Source organism: Apteryx mantelli, chromosome Z, assembly GCF_036417845.1.
Source record: "Apteryx mantelli isolate bAptMan1 chromosome Z, bAptMan1.hap1, whole genome shotgun sequence".
NCBI classification, from domain to species: domain Eukaryota; kingdom Metazoa; phylum Chordata; class Aves; order Apterygiformes; family Apterygidae; genus Apteryx; species Apteryx mantelli.
Genome location: NC_090020.1, coordinates 84757497 through 84775411, shown reverse-complemented (window position 1 = coordinate 84775411; position 17915 = coordinate 84757497). Strand labels below are relative to the sequence as shown.

The following is a 17915-nucleotide window of genomic DNA, read 5'->3' as shown; positions in this document are numbered from 1 at the left end:
GTGTTTTTGCAAGAATATACATGAAAATAAAATAGTACCCATTCCCAGAACTAGGCGGGACAAGCACTTTGTTTCTCAAATATTCATGTAGATGCTGTTGGCAGCATTCTTGTAATGCGCATTATTCGTTATTTAGCGGTGGTAATGTCTGTGTGTCCGTGTCAAAACCAAACATGTCCCTTGCCCAGAGAGCAAATGCTGTAGCAGCCCGCCTTGGCACTCCGGTCAACAAGAGCTGGAGCACTGATGAAGGCATGGGGAATGCCAATGGAGGCATGAGTTGGCATGTTGACCTGAAATTTTTCTTGTGTTGATTCTTGTGCTCCTGCCTGTTAAATCTCTGTGACACCACTGGAGAAATGGGAGTTTGGGGCCATATTTTTGACTTTTTCTTGTCGGCCGTGATGCACATCTTAGACTTCCGCTTCTTCCCTAAGCCGCTGTGGTTCCTGGTGTCCTTCCTCCTGCTCAGCCACCCAAGAGAGGAGCCCCTGGGCAGCCAGGGTGTTTACACCTCTGACTGCAGCTGTGCTCCTTTCCTTCCCGTTCAGGTTCCCAAAGGAACCGACCACAACTGGGCGCAGAAGCTGTACGACCGGCATGCTGGCAGCCAGCACTTCCAGAAGCCCCGCATGTCCAACACCTCCTTCATCGTCGTGCACTTTGCAGACAAGGTAACTGGCTGTGTGCGGTGTGTGCTGGGGCTCAAATGCAGAAAGGCACGTTGCGTGGAGCAAAGAAGAGGTCCACACACATGCAAAAAATTAATTTATAGCAGCAGTGAGCTACTGTTAGCGATAGGGACGCCCAGCTGGGTGCTCAGATCTTGATCAGCTTGAAGACTCCCGCCCCTGAACTATTGCACTAAGCTTTAAATAGGTATGCTTTCCCGAGCAGAGAAAAATCCTCTTTCTCAAAGCTCCAGTGAAATGAATTACTGTCAGGGCAGCTTCACTGAGGAAATATTGGAGCAGGGGATTATTCTGAAGAGCAGAAGTTCTGCGCGTCGGAGGCTGCAAGGCACAGAGCGGGGAGAGGCGCGCGTGAGCTGACCCCGGGGCCAGTCCCGCCGTTTTGAGCAAGAAGATGCCAAGCTTTGCATGCCTGTTTTGGGATCAAATAGAAAACGTTAAAAAAATATATAAAACTTCAAATGTAAAAATATATATGTATATGTGTGTATGTATATGTCTAGTGTCCTTCTGTCCTTAGAAAATGCTTCCCGTGCTCCCTGACCCTCTTCAATCTCAGGAACAAGAGATGTACCCAGGAGGTCTTTTGAGGTCTATCGAATAGCTCACAGGGAGCTTTGGAGTGCCTTTTAAGCAAAAAATAATGCCAAGGGAATTATAATCCTTGAGTTTTTACCACTGCTTTTGTTGGAAATGCATCTGGATGCCGTACAAAGTAGTTTAGTGACTAAGAAACAATCTGTGTGTGGGTTAAGGATTTTAACCTCATTCAGATTCACTTTTTTAAATAAAAAATGACCTCTAAATTCTATTTATTCCCTACTGCCTCTTAGGTTTTTCGAGTGAGCTTGCGACAGCAGTGGGTGCCTCGGGGGGAGCACGTTGTGGCTGTGTTATTGGACTTTCGGGAGGAGGAGTTTGACCTCTGGCTTTTTCCCTTTGCCGTGCGTTAGGTGGAGTACCAGTGCGAGGGCTTTCTCGAGAAAAACAGGGACACCGTGTACGAAGAGCAGATCAACATCCTGAAAGCCAGCAAGGTAAGGGCAGGAAAGCGGTCCGGGATCGAGCCGACTCGGCACTTCCACTTTCCAAATTCAAAGCTTAATGTTTGCGCTTGCGTTAAAGCCCAGCAACGTGCTCGTAGGATGATCCTGGGATGCAAAGACGTGGTCCGACGTTTAATGAGCCTCTTGCCAGTGGTGTTGCTGACCCTACTGCCTGGACCCAACTGCACAGAAAGGGCTGTTGCCTTTAGCTGCCGAGCACCATGTGTAGCCTTACTGCTGCCTTGCCACCTACCGGCGAATGGCTCTGAGAAATGGCATGTGAAAAATACGTGGTTAGCATAAAACGCTTGAAATCTAAAGCGAATGCTCAGGCGTTCCTAGTGTTGACAGGGCTGTTTTACACTGCTCCAAATATATAATTTTAGCAAACTAACATGTTAATGATCATGTTTGCTCTTGCTCCTGTATTACAAGATTTTGTGCCGTGTAGCTCTCTCCTCCCGGGTGTTGTAAAAAAGACTTGTAGGCACCTCATCCCAACAGTGCTAAGGGAGCTGTAGCGACTGACCTGGAATAGCAGGATTCATGGTAGAGAGCTCTCGGTCTTGCAGGCTGTAGATGTGGTTGGCTTTGGGAACTGGAAAAGCACAAGCTTTGGGGCTCTGCGGGCCTTGTCGCGAGCAGGGTCTGCAGCAAACGGGCCCTCGGCAGGTGTGCTTCGCTTGGGAGAGGCCACATTTGTGTGCCAAACGGTCAGATTTTATATTGACGGTCCTGTTCCCATCCTTGAACCCACATTGACAGTATATACGTGACACAGACATGCGTAAAGCACCTAGTGGCTTTGGTTAAAAATGAGAATGATACAGACTGTTAAGGAATTTCACATCTGCATCGTTTTTGGAAACACTCCCCACCCCAACCAAAGTAATTGCTATAAGTCTTTAACTGCTAATTAATGAGTTAAGATTTCTTTCAGTTGCCCTAACCCTTGCAGGGGCATCAGTGGAGCAGTTCTCTTAAGATGTTCATATGAAAATCCAGCCCTGCAGAGTCAGACGTGCCGTCCGGGCATCAAAATCAGGATTGCATTGCTCTGGGGCACCCTCTTTCCATTGGAGGTTGTGTGGGGCGCAGGGAAATAAGTGTCTGCCCCGTGCTCTTTGCCGAAGCCTGCCTCCGCACGGACCGGCTTGTGAACTTGCATATATTTTTATTGTTCTCATGCCTAACTCTTTAATTCCCCCGAACGTTGTGAACAGATGCGTGTGTCACATGTCGAGATTTCGGACCCTTTGCTTGAGAAGGAGCACGACGAGGGGAAAGGGAGGAAATATTATTTTTAGGAGCATTTTAAGCAGGAGTTCATTCCCATCAAATAAGAGAGGCTAGAGCGGGAAATTAATGGAGCGTTGTCGATGGCTCGCATTTCAGCAATGAATTCATAGGGAGACGGCAAGGTATGCAATTTTCCTGTCCACGGGGGCAGTTGCAGGTCTAATAACTGTGAAGCTGGGCTTTAATAATGCCCAAATCAAAAGCGCTGTGTGTTCAGGAAGCTTACAGCTTTCCCAGAGCAAAAATCGTGCCTGATTAGGGCTTATTAGAAACGCCAGGTAGTCTGGGGGAATAATTGATGCTGTATGATAAATTATTGAGCCAGCGCTGAACTTGCTGCTGCAGGTACTGCTCCAGCAGTGGCCGTTTTGGGTGAGGGTTGGAGCATTAAATAACCCCTTGGAGGTGTTCGATGGCTTTGTAGCTGGGGCAGAAGCACACGGCCAAATGGGGAGGGGGAAAGTCACCGTCTGCTGTCCCTGCCTTGCTGTCATAGCCTGTACAGCATCAGCATCTGCTGACAGCTTGGTTTTACCTTTCTTGGGAAATCCTTCTCCTCCCGCAATAGTTCCTCCACGTGGAGGAAAGCAGAGGCTTGGTTGCTTCTCTTGGCTTGCTGCTGTCTCCGTTTCTCAACACCTCTTGGTGGAAAGGGCATCGGGATGGCACTCCCCAGAAACGATAAGGTGCATTGTGAACCGTGCTCCTTGGTTGTCCTCTTGCACAAGTGTCATTCATCCACCGCAGAGCAGGCTGGGCTTTGGTTTGATAGCAAAGAAGCAAACCCCGCTCCTTGGAGCTGGCTCCCTTGGCCTAAAACATAGGTTTTCTTGCTTGGAGCAGAGGAACTTAAGCTATTAATAGGTATGTCTGAGGGCCAATGATTTGGCTTCAAAACTATGCCGGTGCTCCTTGGATCAGGCACGAGCACTTCATGAGTTCCCAGTGCTGTCGTGATGGCTCTGCAGCCAGTTCCTGGGCGAGTGGCTGAGAGTGACTGTGCTCTTTCCACAAAGCCTCTTTCCAAAATCCTGTGCTTTGGCTTTTGTTTTCCACTTGTCCTTCTGCCAGGTAGATTCACAGAATCACAGAATAGTTGAGGTTGGAAGGGACCTCTGGAGATCATCTAGTCCAACCCCCCTGCTCAGGCAGGGTCACCTAGAGCACGTTGCACAGGATCGTGTCCAGGTGGGTTTTGAATATCTCCAGAGAAGGAGACTCCACCACCTCTCTGGGCAACCTGCTCCAGTGCTCTGTCACCCTCACAGTGAAGAAGTTTTTCCACGTTCCGTTCTCCTTATTTCATCTCTCACCTGCCACGTGGACTCCATGGATGTATAAACCAAAAAAAAAAAAAAAAAAAATTGGTTTCTTCTGCTGTAAAAAGCAGTCCAGTTTCTCTGAACCAAACAAACGTCAGCAGCAGTGGTAATGCTGAGCCTTGTACCGTCTCTGAACTCGCAGAGATGCGCTAATTTGAATCAAACTTGCGTTTGTGCTGACAAAGGCTGTGCCACAAGGACTTTCTCCTGACTTGTGAAGGACCAGGATCAGGCCTGAGTGCAGTATGCGCTGCCTTCCCCCTTATATTCCCACCAAGGCAATGCACGGGCAAGCGGGGGGGAACGCTGCCAAGTTAACACGGCAAAGGCTTGAACACCTCTCTGTCAGCAAGTACGTTGCTGATGAAGAGCTCCCACCAAGGTGGAATTGCGTTCTGCTTATTAGAATGCAATTATTTCAGCCAACAGGACAGCAAGAAAGACTTTGTAAAGCAGCTAATTAGTCTTGAGAGCGCTGGTCAGCTAAAACGGTTGAGAGATGATGTTCTCTGAATGAAGGGAGCCGATTTGAATGCCGATCACAAGCGCAGGGGCATGCTGTTAAAGAGATTATATTCCCGTCCTTTGTAATTATGAATAATGCACCAGCGGTTTCAACTCGGCAAATTGCGAAGGAAGGTTTTGTCCTTCTCTGTTATCTTCCAGCTTTCGTGAGCTGGTGCAAACGATCCAAGCTGCACCGATTTTGCTTTACGTAAGCTGAAAGCTCACCTCTGAGGCTCGTGTCAAGCGTTGGTCTGGTAGCAAGCGCTTTAATGCTACGAATAGCGATCAGAGAGAGGGATCGATGACACAGACAACTAAGCATTGAGAAGATATCTTGGAACCTGAAATGACAGCTTGGAATTTCACTGTGTTGTCAAGTGAGATGCTAAATTGAAATCTCCGTTGGTCGCCTTCCAGCTTCAAGCACCTGCCACCCAAACATCCCACTTTTGCAGTGGTCAAAGCACCCCAGAGATTAGCATGTCAGAAAAGTGAAACAGCTGTCAGGATGTCTTTTTTGGGGCTAGATAGTAAGCCGAAGAAAAGGTGCAAGCCTTCATTTTGGCATGTGTAGTGGGTAGGAGTTGAGCGAGCTGCAGAGATAAAAATAACGACTGTAAGCACACAGCGGATCCCTAGCAAGCGCGGTCTTGGAGCCTGCAAGCAATTTGATAATGTAATGCAAACAGTTTCTTTTCCATGCCGGTATTTAGACTGCTGTGCTAGCAAGCTATGCAAACAAGCCGGCACCAGGGCTGGAAATACTCGTATCTGAGATCAGGCGAATGGTGGAGAGCCATCTGGCCCTTTAGCATATGTGGTCTGTAGTCAACAGCTGCTAGTAAAAATGAGAACAACAGTCTTTAATAAGAATATAACATGGTAAAGCACTACTATTTTTTTTTTTTTTTTTTTTTTTGAGAACTTACTCACAATACACCCAAGCTAGCCTTTAGGAGGAGCTGGAGGAGCCGAAGTCTAGCACAATTTTGTGACCTTGAGCTACGGGAGCTATGACGGATTTTCTAGGCGCTCTCAGATAGACCATTTATTTTCCTCTGGAGCATTCTGGAAGAAGAAAACTGATTTAAAGGTTAGCTGCTGTTTGTGGAGCAGAAGCTTGCAAACTCAGGTCTGTGACCCGCTCGGGGTCTGCAAGCTGCTCTTTGAGGGATCAGCGAGAAGTAAGAGAACAGGGCAGTGTTTCAGTTAGTTTGTTGTACATAAAATAAGTTGAAATTTACTGTACATACTTTCAAAGGAGATTTAGGGTTGGGAGGGGGGCTCAAATTAGCTGAGCTTGAGAAACACCATCAAGCAGGCTGAGCTTTGAACTGGATGTCCCCAAATCCATTCGGGGCTAATTGCACAGGGTGGTGCAGCGCAGCCTTGCTTTTAGGCAGATGCGCACCCCCGCCGGGCTTGGCGCACCACGAGCCATGCAAAGCATTGGTGCCAATGCAAATCGGCGCGTTTGCACCAGTGCAAAGCCAGTGCCGTGTCCCTCGCGCGCTCTGGAGCGGGTGTTTGCTGCCGGGGTGCTATCGCAGTTAGTGTTTAACTTTTGGCCTAATGCAAATTTGAAGACCCTGCCCCCTTTAAAAAAAAAAAATATATATATATATTTATATATAAAATATATAAAATAATTATAAAAAAAATATATATATGAATTGAATATGTGGGTTCACCTCTTCTCCTGTGTATTAAGCGGGGATATTGCTGTGAGCTTGGCATAACACAAGACTTTTCTGTCTTGTGTGACTTCAGCCAGCGTGAGCAGGCTGTGTGCCGCGAGCATCGGGCTCCCTGTTCCCGGCGAGGGCATTGCACAGCCCAGCAGCGCCCGGCGGCGTCCTCGCTGCAGTGAGGACCCGGCGATGTGCCTCGGACGATGCTTTAATAGCCTTTCCGCTAACGAGCCTCTCTTTCCGCTTGTTCGATTTAATGTGCGCACTTAAAGATTTGATGAGCTGCGAAACAGGATCCCCCCGTGTCACTGCTGATGTGGTTTATGCAGCTGCAACGCTTCTTGCTTTTAATTTATTGCCCTTTGCTCCCTTCGTGGTTTGGGAGAGGTAGGGAGCGCCGGCGGGCTGCGGCTCGGGGGCTCCTGCGGAAACGAGCAGCGGCGCGGGTGCTCAGGCCCCGTCTTCCCTTTCAGTACCAGATGGTCGCGGACTTGTTCCAAGAAGAGAAGGATTCTGCGCCCGCTGCTTCCGTGGGGAAGGGGTCCTCCAAGATCAACGTCCGCTCTGCCAGGCCGGTCGTCAAAGCGGCCAATAAGGAGCACAAGAAGACGGTGGGGCACCAGGTAACGTAGAACGTGAGCGGCTCAGCAAACCGCTCTACTCCGGCTCGATCCGAGCAAGAGCAGTGAGATAGGAGGTGACCATGGCCTGTGCAAGAGCCTTGGCATGGAAACCAAAAGCTCTCCCAAAGCTTAATGCACAGCTGTGTAGTTTAAACTTACTGCATCCTCCTGTGTCTCCTATGATTTGACTCACAGACAATGTGACCGATAGGGGACAAGCTTAAAAGGAGGAAAAAAAGGTAGGTGGAGACTATTTGGCTCGACATGGGATGAGAGGCGTGGGAAAGCTGAATCTAGACACCCCATTTTCGCAGTTGAGGATATCTCGCCTCCCTTCCCTCGTCAGCTGGAAGCAGACATGAATAAAAAGCTATTGTGTGAACTAAAGAGACATTCCTGTGGCCCAAGTTGTAGGATGGGATCAGTCTGACTGCATTTTAGACACCTTCTAGCAGTCTGTTGGAAAGTAGCCTTGACTGGAAGAACGGAGACATGGCGTAAGCCAGGCCGGGGCCACTGTAAGGTTTATTAGATTGTATCGCAAGGCATTATAGTGGTCTGAAATTGAAATGAGGGAGGTTCTGACTGAAGAAAAAGAGCAGATTTTCCCCCATGAGGGCAGTCTGGCAGTGGAGCAGTTGTCCAGGGAGGTTGTGCAGTCTCCATCCTTAGAGGTTTTCAAGACCCAACTGGATCAAGCCCTGAGCAAGCTGGTGCAACCCCATAGCTGCTCCTGCTTGGAGCAGGCGGGTGGGCTGGGGACCTCCTGAGGTCCCTTGGTGATTCTGCTTCTCGGCCAAGAGTGCCACCTTGGTGTCTGCAGGCCAGCAGTACTTTGCACTTCTGCCTAACAAAGTTGGAAGAAGATGTTGTTTTTTGGTATTCACTGGAGGGTAGAGTGCTGCAACATTTGTCTCTGTTCTGCGTCATTGAGCTGGAAGTCCTGAGCCCACCAGTGTCTTGTCTGAATCGCTGCTGTACATGCTGGGCTCATGGGGAGGTTTATATCATGTTATAGCTAGGGGCTGGTATGGATTGCACCCTAGAGCATGTTCATCCCTCCTAAAAATTCATGGTTTTGTCTCACAGTTCAGGAACTCCCTTCATTTGCTTATGGAGACACTGAACGCCACCACCCCGCACTACGTACGCTGCATCAAGCCAAATGACGAGAAGCTCCCGTTCAAGTAAGTAGGCTTGCAGATAATGTGTTTAGCTGTGTAGCAGCAGAGAGCCCTTTGGGCTTTTCCTAAAGAGATGCCCCTCTCCTAATGCCGTTTCATCCTGGCAGGTCCCAAAAGCTTGCTGGAGTTGCTTCTCTTGGGTTTCGTTAGGCGTTCTTTGTGTCATTGGACTAAAAACTAATGCATATCCTAGTAATTTGTAGATGTACTCTGCTAATATTGAGAGATAAACATTGCTTATATTGAGCATGCTGTAGTACATCCTTGCTTTGCAATAGTAGGGTCTTTCATGCAATTTCATCTTAGAATCACCTTGATATAAATAGTTAGAGTACTAAACTGTGAAAAGTAGCAGAGAAAGAAATGAAAAGGTGTAGATAAGCAGCGTGCTTGCAAAATTGCTTGTAAAAAGAACAAAAAATGTCCTGATGCTTCCAATGTGAATGTGGAAAAAATAAAAACATGACTTTCGTCAACGTGAGGCAGATTTCCAGGTGAGTGAACAGCTGGAGCAAAAAGGTGGTCTGGGTCTTCCTCTGTAGCTGGGAGGTGTATCGAAAGCTGTGAGCATGGTGAGCAAATAGCTGTTGGCCTTGTTCGACCTCTTAAGTAATGTGTTTGTGCCTGATCTTGTTCCCTCTAACTTCAGAGAAGTTTGGCCTTTGGTAAGGAGGGACCTCGTCTGTCTCGCTGTGATCTACTCTGAAGGCCATGGCAAAACTGCAGGTGGTGGCATATAAGGAGGCCGGGTTATAGCCATAACCCGTAATCGGGGAGGCATTTCCCTCGCCCTGATCCAACGTGGCCTGAATACCCCCCTCTGAACATGATACCACCGCGGGGTTCAGGGACAGGTCCGGCTGCGTCCTGCAGAGGAGGACGCAGCACCCGTAGATAGGTCCACCCTGTTTGGTGCTGTGCTCTCTTTGCCACCAGGAGACTTCTCCGGCTTGGCTCCTTGCCCCTGCCTCTCAAAGCAAACAGCCCGGAATGGTTAGAAAACACTGGGGAACTGGCTTACGTTTAACTCATTCATTAGATTTTTAGTTAACGACTCAGGACAGGACCCCGTTAGCTGTCTGTCCTGGGATGACAGTTTCCGTGCTCTGTTGTTTCTGTTTTACATAAGGTTTTGCAGGCACTGGAGATGCCCGAGGTCAGGATCTCTTGTTGCTAACGGCTGAGGTTGGCCATTTAAATGAAACTACAGGAGTCCACTTTTTGATTGTTTTCTTTAGGTGAAGTGCAGAGGTGTTTTCTAACCAGCTGTAGTGGAAGTGAGGTAGATGCTCTGCAGGGTTAAATGGTTGCAGCTTGTCAAGGGGGTGCCAAGGGCTCAGCTTTCAGCCCATCCTTCTTAACTCTTTTTGCCTTTAACTTTGCAGTTCAGCATTTCATGCGATGTTCAGGATACAATTCATATCCTTTTATAAACATATACGTTCCTGGTAGTCGAGGTGCAGTAACTATTAAAATGAAAATATTTGTACTTCTGAGACATTATGGGTAGCAGGCTCAGACCATAAAAATCGGGAAGAGGATTCTGCTTGTGCGTGGCGACTCAGTCTGATGTGATGCTCCCCATCTGGCCAATGTCATAGGTGTCCAAGCCCAGGATTTTGGAAACCAAGGGCAAACCCAAATAGACACAAGGGTTGTTCTGAAGGGCCAGCGTGCAGGTGTTGGTCTGCGTACGGCATCGCTGCAGGTCTCACCATGTGCTGGAAATGGCAGGAGGGTGTCCTGGCTCCGAGCAGAGATGTTGCATTCCTGTTTTGCCAGGGCAATCTTGATTTATGATTTCAGTTGAGCCTATTTTCTTATATTTAAAACTGATGTCTGTACAAAGCTGGCGAACACTGGCACAGCTGTAAAAGAGTCCGCATTTCAGAGGCGTTTCTGCTTGGAGTGCCAGGAGGAATTAGAGAAATGGGACATCAGTGACACCACACTGCGTTAGCATCAAAGTGGTGTCTTGTAACATGCAGAACGCTTGGTGCTATATCTTCATTGTTCAGTGAAAAAACATGGATTTTTTTTTCCCTGAAGCTTAACATTTTTCAGCTCATGAGAACATTACTTTTTTTTTTCCCTGCTAAGATGAGACATTTAGCCTAGAGAGGAGAAGGCTTAAGGGGAACCTAGTAGCAGTCTTCTAGTATCTGTAAGGGGAGTACCAAGAAGATGAACCAAGCTCTTCCCAGTGGTGCACAGTGGGAGGACAGAAGACATAAGGCATAAATTGAAAAGAGAGGTTCAGCCTGGAGATGAGGAAAAATTTTTCCCTGTGGGGACAGTCTAGCAGTGGGGCGGTTGTCCAGGGAGGTTGTGCTGTCTCCATCCTCGGAGGTTTTCGAGACCTGACTGGGAAAAGCTCTGAGCAAGCTGGTGCTACCCCATAGCTGCTCCTGCTTGAAGCAGGAGGGTGGGCTGGGGACCTCCTGAGGTCCTTTGCAGCCTGCATTACTCTGACTCTGACTTCGCATCTTGGTGCAAAATCTAGTTTTGTATGATTTTGAGGGGATATCGGCCTTGGTGGCTTTGCAACAGGGGTGGCTGCATGGCAGAAAGATCTCGTGGTGCACAACGTGGGTTGCCCTGGGATCTTCTGGGATGAAAGCTTCCCTGTCCACAGAAGAGCGTTGCTGTTATTTCTAGGCAGCTTGTGATGGAGTCACCCATTCCCTTCTTTATCTTGATTGCATTGCTTTACGCAGCAGGGCATCTTATGGCCATGGAGACTGATTGCAGCAGATTGCCGTCTTGTCCCAAGAGTACCACTTGGCATTGATGGTAGGGTGATAGCAAGGACCATTTCGCTTGAAAAGCGCATCCGTCTTGTGACATGGAAAGGAAAACGTGTGACATCTCTGCAGCCTGCTCCCAAATGGGGGTGTGGGGTTAAGTGCACGGTTGTCCTGAGGGAATAGGTATGGACACAAGCTATCCACTGATACCTGGTTTTCTTCAGCCCCTGTGCTAATGATGACAGCAGAGCCTTATTTCTGCAATTCGGATGCTAATTCACGTCCCCCAAAGGGTCACTGTCCAGCTGGTTCGGGCAGTAGTCCTTTTCTTTCTTGCAGTTGTGTCCTGATGGATATGAAGGACTGAATTGCCTAAGGTGCTGTGTGTGTCCGCAGGGGCAAAACGAGACGTGCCGCAAAGGGTGCCGATGTCAACCTTCCGGCGGATGCTTTAGAGTGATGCCGATGAGGGTTTCTTTTCACTGTGTTCATCTGTATCCTAACTATAATTGCAGGTTTGATCCGAAGAGAGCGGTCCAGCAGCTCAGAGCTTGTGGCGTGCTGGAGACCATCCGCATCAGTGCAGCTGGCTTCCCCTCCAGGTACCGTACCTGACTTCGGCACCGTGTTCTGCTGCTGATGTATTGTAAGGAGGGAGGGAGGAGGAGGAGAAGAAAACACCACTGTTCGGAGGAACAAGGTTGAATTAGGTTGGCTTATAGGATAGATTTCCCCCTTTTTAATTATTTATTTTTATTTTTTATTTTACAAACCCCCCATTAGCTCCTGAGGATCCCCAATTCTAAGAGCTGCATTATCGAGCTGCAATGTCGGGCCGCCGGAGAGGGCCTGGGGTTTTGTCCAGTGTTCCCACTGGTGCTTTCACGTGGTAAACTATAAAATCGCTGGAAATGCCGGTGTGCGACCGATCAGGGAGTCTGGCTTCGATCCCATACGGAGGTGGAGAGCAAGCAGCAGCTCTTTGCACTCGCATGGGCCTGTGCATCTTTCTTTCCTTTTTCCTGGCTTCAGACACCTGCCGCAATAGGAATTTCAGCCCCAAAATATTTCATTGTGCTCACAGAGAAAGAAAACCAGGGTTGTAAATCACTGTTGCAGGCTTCCACTCAGCACATCTGAAGCAGATTTGACTTGAAGCTCTCGCATCGTAAAAAGGAAAGGTTACGGGTGCTGTGCCTCTTGCTGATTGTGATTTAGAAAAAAAAAAACGCAGCAGAGATTTTAGGGCCTAATAAATCCCCAAACATAAACTATAAATAAAGCCTGGAGATGACAAGGGCAAATAATTCTGAAAATGCATCAACTCCGCTTTTCTGCCAAGCGGTTTTGTGTTCCAGTCAGCCTTTCTGCGGGGAGCAGAGGGGTTATAAATGCACTCGGTTCGGAGCCAGCTAGCGGCGATGCTGGACGCCGGGCAAACCGCCCGTCCCTGGTTTTGGGGAGGAGCGGGCTGCCTCGCCGGTTACCCTCCTCTCCGGCGGATCCGTCGAGTGCGCTGACGGATCCGCTCCGCTGCGGTTAACCCTGCGTAAAACCGCCACCGTGCAGTCAGCTGATACCCTTGCTCCATCTCTGCCCACCCAATTTGGGACCTTATGGTGCTAAAATCCGTGTGCAGTTAATAACTGGGGAGGGGGGAAAATGCTGCAGCCCCTGGAGGCCGGTCAGGGTGTGTTTATGGGAAATGCTCTACTGGTGCAGGGACCGCTCTCTCCAGGAAAAACCCAAAGGCAGAAGTGACCTGCCCTGTGGTCTACCTGGATGCTTTCGGTGACGAGAGCCTCTCCCAGGACACGAGCAATACAAACCCCTTCCATCGCTGCAGCTTGTCAGCTCTCCTTCTCTCTCCAGGGGAGAAAAAAAAAGGATGCAAATAGCTGTTCAGTTTTCAGTCTTCCTCCAAGTGACCTTCTCCAGCGCAGTGTTTGGGATGCTTCAGGGACAGGTTCTCTGTTTGTTTTATCGTTTCCAGAAGATAACGGTGTACAGCAGCACCTCGGCATGGAAAGAGATGTTTGCTTTGGATGCTGCTACTTCTTTCCTGTCCTTGATCGTGGAATTGCAGCCTCGAAAACAAGAGCTAGGCTTTGCACAACACCGTTAAAAGACGGTGAATAATCTGTGTATTTGAGTTGGCTTTATAAACTAATTTGGCAAGAGCTACTTCCACAGAGTCTTATTCTGTGGGAAATGCAATAGGTGTTTTAGTTCTTTCGGGGTTTTACGTGCATGAGGTTGTGTTCTTGATTTTCGTCGCAGCACAAAATCTCGGTGAGCATTGATTATTCCCGTGTATTCCCTTTTATATCGATGCAAGTCGGTTTGTAGCAGTCGATTAAAGATCACCCGGAAAAAAAGGGTCATCGCTTGAAACGTTAACCCTGGGTGAAGGTTATGAATTCAGACTGCTTAAAATTATTGTATGAATCTTGAAATCTTTGTGAGGTTTGTTTCACTTGGATGTAAACGATTTTACTTTAGATCAAGGGAGAATTTTCGAAATGTTTCATCTCAGAAGTTGTATTAACAGAAACGGGAGAAAATGGGAGTTTTCATCCTGTAGCATGTACATTGGAATATTTCCCCGCATATTGTTGCGAGTGTAACTTCTGAGCGCGATGTGCCTCAGGGTCTTAGGTGCCTTTGCACTTCTCAATCACGATTACTTTGTGGTTAAAGAACTGAATGTTTTGAGGTTCCGATAATTTTTTACCTAGTTCCTTTAAAAAAAAAAAAAGTTTTAATACAATTTTTACTGTTCTTCAACCCATCTGAAAGACATTAATACACTTCCACTGAAAGATGAAGCTTCGCGATCCCTGCTTTGGGTATGGCCAAGCTTATTTTATCATTTTTGTGGAATACGGTGTTTGGCAACTGTCTCAAGTAAATTGAAAATGTATTGTTTGGTTTGAAACGCCACGGAGTAGTTAAACGTATTTGTTAGTGTGTACGTAAATGAATGTGATGAATGGACTGTCCTAGCGATACAGATAGTGTATCTATCATCAGCTTCTGTGGGTAAAGCCTGGGACATGTCTCTCTGGTATGAACCATTCATCTTCTTTAGAGAAACTGGTTACATAAAGATTTGTCTATAGAGAATAAATTGATACAGAGCTCCATAAATAACAAAACGCTCTGAAACATGGTTTTCCACCAGAATTTTATCAAAACCATGCCTTGCTCTTCATGCTCGTGCTCAATATACCTGTCAGCGCTCAGGTCCCCGTGGTCTCCTGCCGGGTGACCTGTCCCTTTTCCAGCGCTTGACCCCATGGAAACTTTTTTCGGATAAGGGGAATTTCTTGTTTTCCACCCTGTGCCTCTGCTGCTTGGAGCTGGCTCTCAGGCGCTGCATCTTTATCTCGGTTCAGTGGGAAGTCCCAGCTGCTAACCTCTATAAACGTTAAACATGCGTAATTGGAACGTTTCATGGGCATCCTTGTGCTTAAAGTCGCTTTTCACAATGTGTGCTTAGCAATCTCCGCAGCCTTTTCTGGCAAACACAATCTATAAACTAGTTTGGCTGCCGGTAGCTCTGTTTGTCCACTCCCCCCACCTCCCACAAAAAAAAGTTAATTTATTAATAGTGTTTTTTCCCCCCCACGTTCTGCTCTTTGAATACGTTCCAGATAATTTCAAGCGATGCCAGTCTGAATGTTTTAGAGCTAACTGAAAGGCAAATCTGTTCTGCAGTAAACAAAGCAAGAGAAATTTTCCTCCCTGGGCTGCAGTTTCTAAAACAATTTCATAGCGAATCTCGGCTCCGCTGTTCAATCTGCACGCCCCCAAAGGGACTCCGACTCCTGCAGAAGGATCGATGCCTCCCACCTCCCAGACCGCTTAAAATATCGATCCTTTCACTGAGTGGTGTCACATGGCCTGGGAATGATTTCTTTTTTTTTAAATTTTATTATGATTTTTTTTTTTAAATTTTGGCTTCTGCACCCGCACAAGCTGTGCTCAGCAGAGGTAGCAGGATGGTCGGGGTGCTGTGGTCCTTCCGGGCTGGCGTGCCGTTTATTGGCATTCCCGGGGGAGTTAGACTGTGAAGGCACTGATTTTTGGGCCACCGAAAGAAACCGCTTTATAGCTAAGTCGTAAAAGCTTACAACTCTTATTATCCTCCTCCTTTCGCCTCTTCTGTTTGGAGCCGCTGGAACAGTGCTGGTGGAATGGCGATAAAACAATTGGTCGGAGGTATTTTGGGCAAATGCTGCCTGCTCGGAGAGGTGCTCTTCAAGACTTCGTTAGGAAGTCTTCCCTCCGGTTAGTCCCTTTTAGGTGACAAAGAAATTGCTGGACCTGTTGACCAGGTCTCCTGCTCCTGGCCAAAACAGCAACCATCTTCCTTGCTTCTCCAGCCCAATGAGCTTTTTCACCAGCATTATTTATTTTCCTATGTTGCTCCATTCCTTTTATTGCCTCTTTCCTTTAGTGGCCTGTGCTAGCATCTTCAAAGCAAAACTGTGGTGTCTGAGGTTGCTTGTGCTTGATCTCAGCCCTGAGGTTATTTTCTTGGGAATTTTTGAGCAGTATCAGTTCTTCCGTTCTTTGTTCCTTCCTCTTCCTCTTTCTCAGCTGTGCAGGTACAAAGATCATTCCAGTAACGTTTCTTCTCCTGTATCTCCTGTCTGGATCTTATAACTTGATAGTGGAAGCTAAGGAGGTCAAAACTGTATTTAGTTAGTGGTCTGTGGTGGTTTTCCAGTTCCTAGCCATGAGGTGTGCCCTTGCTGTGTGTTGTGATGGTTGTGGAGCTGGTTGAGGAGGGAGGCCACCTTTAATACCCAGCAGGGACGATTTTAATAGCTCCCAGCAAGTCCCAGGGAGGCATAACTCTCCCCTCCCAACTCCTGACCTGGCGCAGCGTGGTGCATCCCTCATCGTCTGCAAGTACCTGGCAGGAGAGAAGGATGCTTCCTCTTTTTTCCTTTACTCTACTGAAGATGCTGATATCAAATCTAAAAAGGACATGTAAAAATATGTATTAAAAAAAAAAAAAAAAGTGTGTGCCCCAAGCATTAAGCTTCAGTATTTCTGCCCAAGAGAGATCTCTTGCGTAGGGCTGGGAGATCATGTCTGTGTCTCTCCAAGCATGTAGTTGCAAGGTAATTTGATATTGCCTTAAACCTTAAGTGGCTTAAGCAGGCACATTACATTAAACCTAAATGCTTTAATCGCTCCTTTCTCTGGGGAGATCCTGTAACAGCGGCTACGGAGCGCCACGGCTTCCCTTGCCTTAACGCAGCCGTCTTTACCTGGGCCGGCAAGTATCCTGGCCAAGGAGCATCCCGTGCTCCCCGGGGCCAGCGGGCTTGTGCCCCGGTGAGTCCCTTGCACGAATGGCCTCCTGCTTTCCGACCCCTCATCTTCTCCCTTAGCACCGCTCCAGTAGTGTCGGCCCGCGGTGTGGTTTCTCTTGCCCATCCCGTTTGAAAGCGTCCGCAAAATCTGCACCGTCTCTGCTTGGGTGCAGGAGGAGGGATGGATTTTATTGCTCTCTGCCCAACTTGGATGCGTTCCTTCAGTTGGGTGTGCTGCCTCTTCGCCATCTGCTCTTTGCCGGAGGAGCCCGAGCAGCACCTGCCAGATGACTTTTTCCTCTTAATAGCGTTTAATATTACCAGCCCCTAAACTGGCTCTGGCAGCTTAATGGGAAACCTCCCTCCTCCTTCTCTCTTTCCCCCGAGCTCTGCCACAGATCTGGCTCGCGTAACATCTGAGACAGGCGGGATGTCTCCAGCATCGTGTGTTTGGCTTTGCGCCTTGGGAACTGCGTGCTCTGCTTCTCCTATCGGCTTTAATTGGATCTTGGTAAGCATCCGACGTGCTTGTATGTGCCCAAAGGCAAAGGACCAAGTTCAGGCACAAAAATTGGAAATGTGCTCGTAAAAGAATGGCGATTAGGAAGAGAAGAGAACGCGATTTTGGCCTAAGCGCTACGTGACATGAGCTCGTAGCCTTGCATAATCGTTGGGTTTAGTTGTGCTCTCCCTCACTCCAGACACGGCTCTTCGCAGCGGGTATCTTTTTTTAGTTACTATTCTCTAGCTAGCGGTAATTCAGTACTTTTGCTGTCTCCGGTAGTGCTCTGTCTTAGCTTTCATTTTAGATACAACGCTAAGGACTCCTCCTAGTTTTTTGCCATTCCTGTACTCTTTGCAAATAGAGTTTAGGGTGCAGTGTGTCCATACAGGAGTTGTGTGGCACTTCCCAGTCCTTAGCAGCCCGGTGCCTTTGCTTTTTCTCCCTTCCTTCTCTTTGTGAACCTTTCCCTTCTACTGCGTTCTTTTAGTTAGCGTATTGCTTTTAATCAGACTGGCTTTCCTCCCTCGCTGCGTTTTTTGGACTGAGGTGAAACTGTACTCATCGCATATCTTGAGAAATATTTCTGGTACGTCTGTCTTGCCAGGCTCCCAGCTTGCAGAGAGTTTCGTTAGAGATGAGACCTGTTACAGAGATGTCAATCTTGCGGATGGAAGCTACTGAGATGGTGTGACGTCTCCCCTAGCCCCACCGCCCAGTATAAGGACCCGTTGCAGGCATGATACTGCCCTTTTGTGATTTGTTTTGCCTTTTTTTTTCCCCCCCTTCTCCTAATCCCTGGTGTATTTTATTTTGCTGAACTGGAAAAATAAGTAAAATTGGTTGTAGTAGCACAAAAATAAATACACGCGTGGGGCTGCTGGGCTGAGGAGAGGTTTCTGTATGGCAGAGGTTCACACAGTGCATCCTCGTTTCCATGAGCTGCGAGAGCCATCACGCGAGCGAGGCCAA

At 47.9% G+C, this 17915-nt stretch overlaps 1 protein-coding gene across 1 annotated transcript in view; it reads left to right on the top strand.

The window, feature by feature from the left end:
• MYO5B (myosin VB) overlaps positions 1-17915 on the top strand; it is a 118415-nt gene that overhangs the window by 52775 nt on the left and 47725 nt on the right. The window contains exons 13-17 of the mRNA XM_067316697.1: positions 552-674; positions 1646-1729; positions 7031-7180; positions 8270-8367; positions 11627-11713. Coding sequence (XP_067172798.1) covers positions 552-674; positions 1646-1729; positions 7031-7180; positions 8270-8367; positions 11627-11713 — 542 coding nt within the window. The remainder of the gene's footprint in view (positions 1-551; positions 675-1645; positions 1730-7030; positions 7181-8269; positions 8368-11626; positions 11714-17915) is intronic.